Raw genomic sequence first — 604 nt, forward strand, 5'->3', positions numbered from 1 at the left:
ACAGTGGCCCTGCATCCCACATTGCCTTGCTCCTACCCTAACTTTGGCCCCGAGGGCTTCAGCAGCGGTGAGCGGGACTGCCTGGAGGAGCCCAGCATGCCTGGCACCAGTGGCACTGCCGTGCCTGACGGCTTCGAGATGCAGAGCATGGGACACCATGGGGCAGGCACCCGGCGCTAGGTGAGCTTGGGCACGCGGGGAGCCTACACCGGGGCTCATGCACAGTGACATGGGGGTGTAGGATGGCTTTGGAGGGACCCAGCTGACCCCCTCCCGGTCTCTCTCCCCACAGGTTGCTGGTTCCTGGGCAGAGCATCTCCCCAGCACCCGGCAGGCACTGGAGGGTGCAGAGCAGGGTCGCCCCCATCGTGCTGCTAATCGCCGGAGCGGCGACGTCCCCTCGGTCTCAGCTGATGAGGATTGGCCCCCCTGCACCCCCCACGAAGGGGCTCAGCAGGGCAGGCTGGCACTTCTATGCAAGCTGTGTGCAGGCCACGCCATGCCCACGTGTCCGCCACCCGGGGCTGTGCCGATGGTGCCGTGTCCCCTCACCCAAGGTTTGGGGTTACCCTGCCCTGGGCTTGTTGCCCACTCCGCCCCAGAA

The 604-nt window shown here is 66.7% G+C and overlaps 1 protein-coding gene across 1 annotated transcript in view; it reads left to right on the forward strand.

Moving 5' to 3' along the window:
• The window catches only part of PTCH2 (patched 2), a gene marked incomplete at its 5' end in the record, with an annotated part of 10,333 nt that extends 10,153 nt beyond the window's left edge, over positions 1-180 (forward strand). The window contains one exon of the mRNA XM_010146340.1: positions 5-180. Coding sequence (XP_010144642.1) covers positions 5-180 — 176 coding nt within the window. The remainder of the gene's footprint in view (positions 1-4) is intronic.
• Between the last annotated feature and the right edge of the window lie 424 nt (positions 181-604).

The sequence above is a fragment of the Buceros rhinoceros genome, unplaced genomic scaffold (genome assembly GCF_000710305.1).
Source record: "Buceros rhinoceros silvestris isolate BGI_N320 unplaced genomic scaffold, ASM71030v1 scaffold31452, whole genome shotgun sequence".
Classification (NCBI taxonomy): Eukaryota; Metazoa; Chordata; class Aves; order Bucerotiformes; family Bucerotidae; genus Buceros; species Buceros rhinoceros.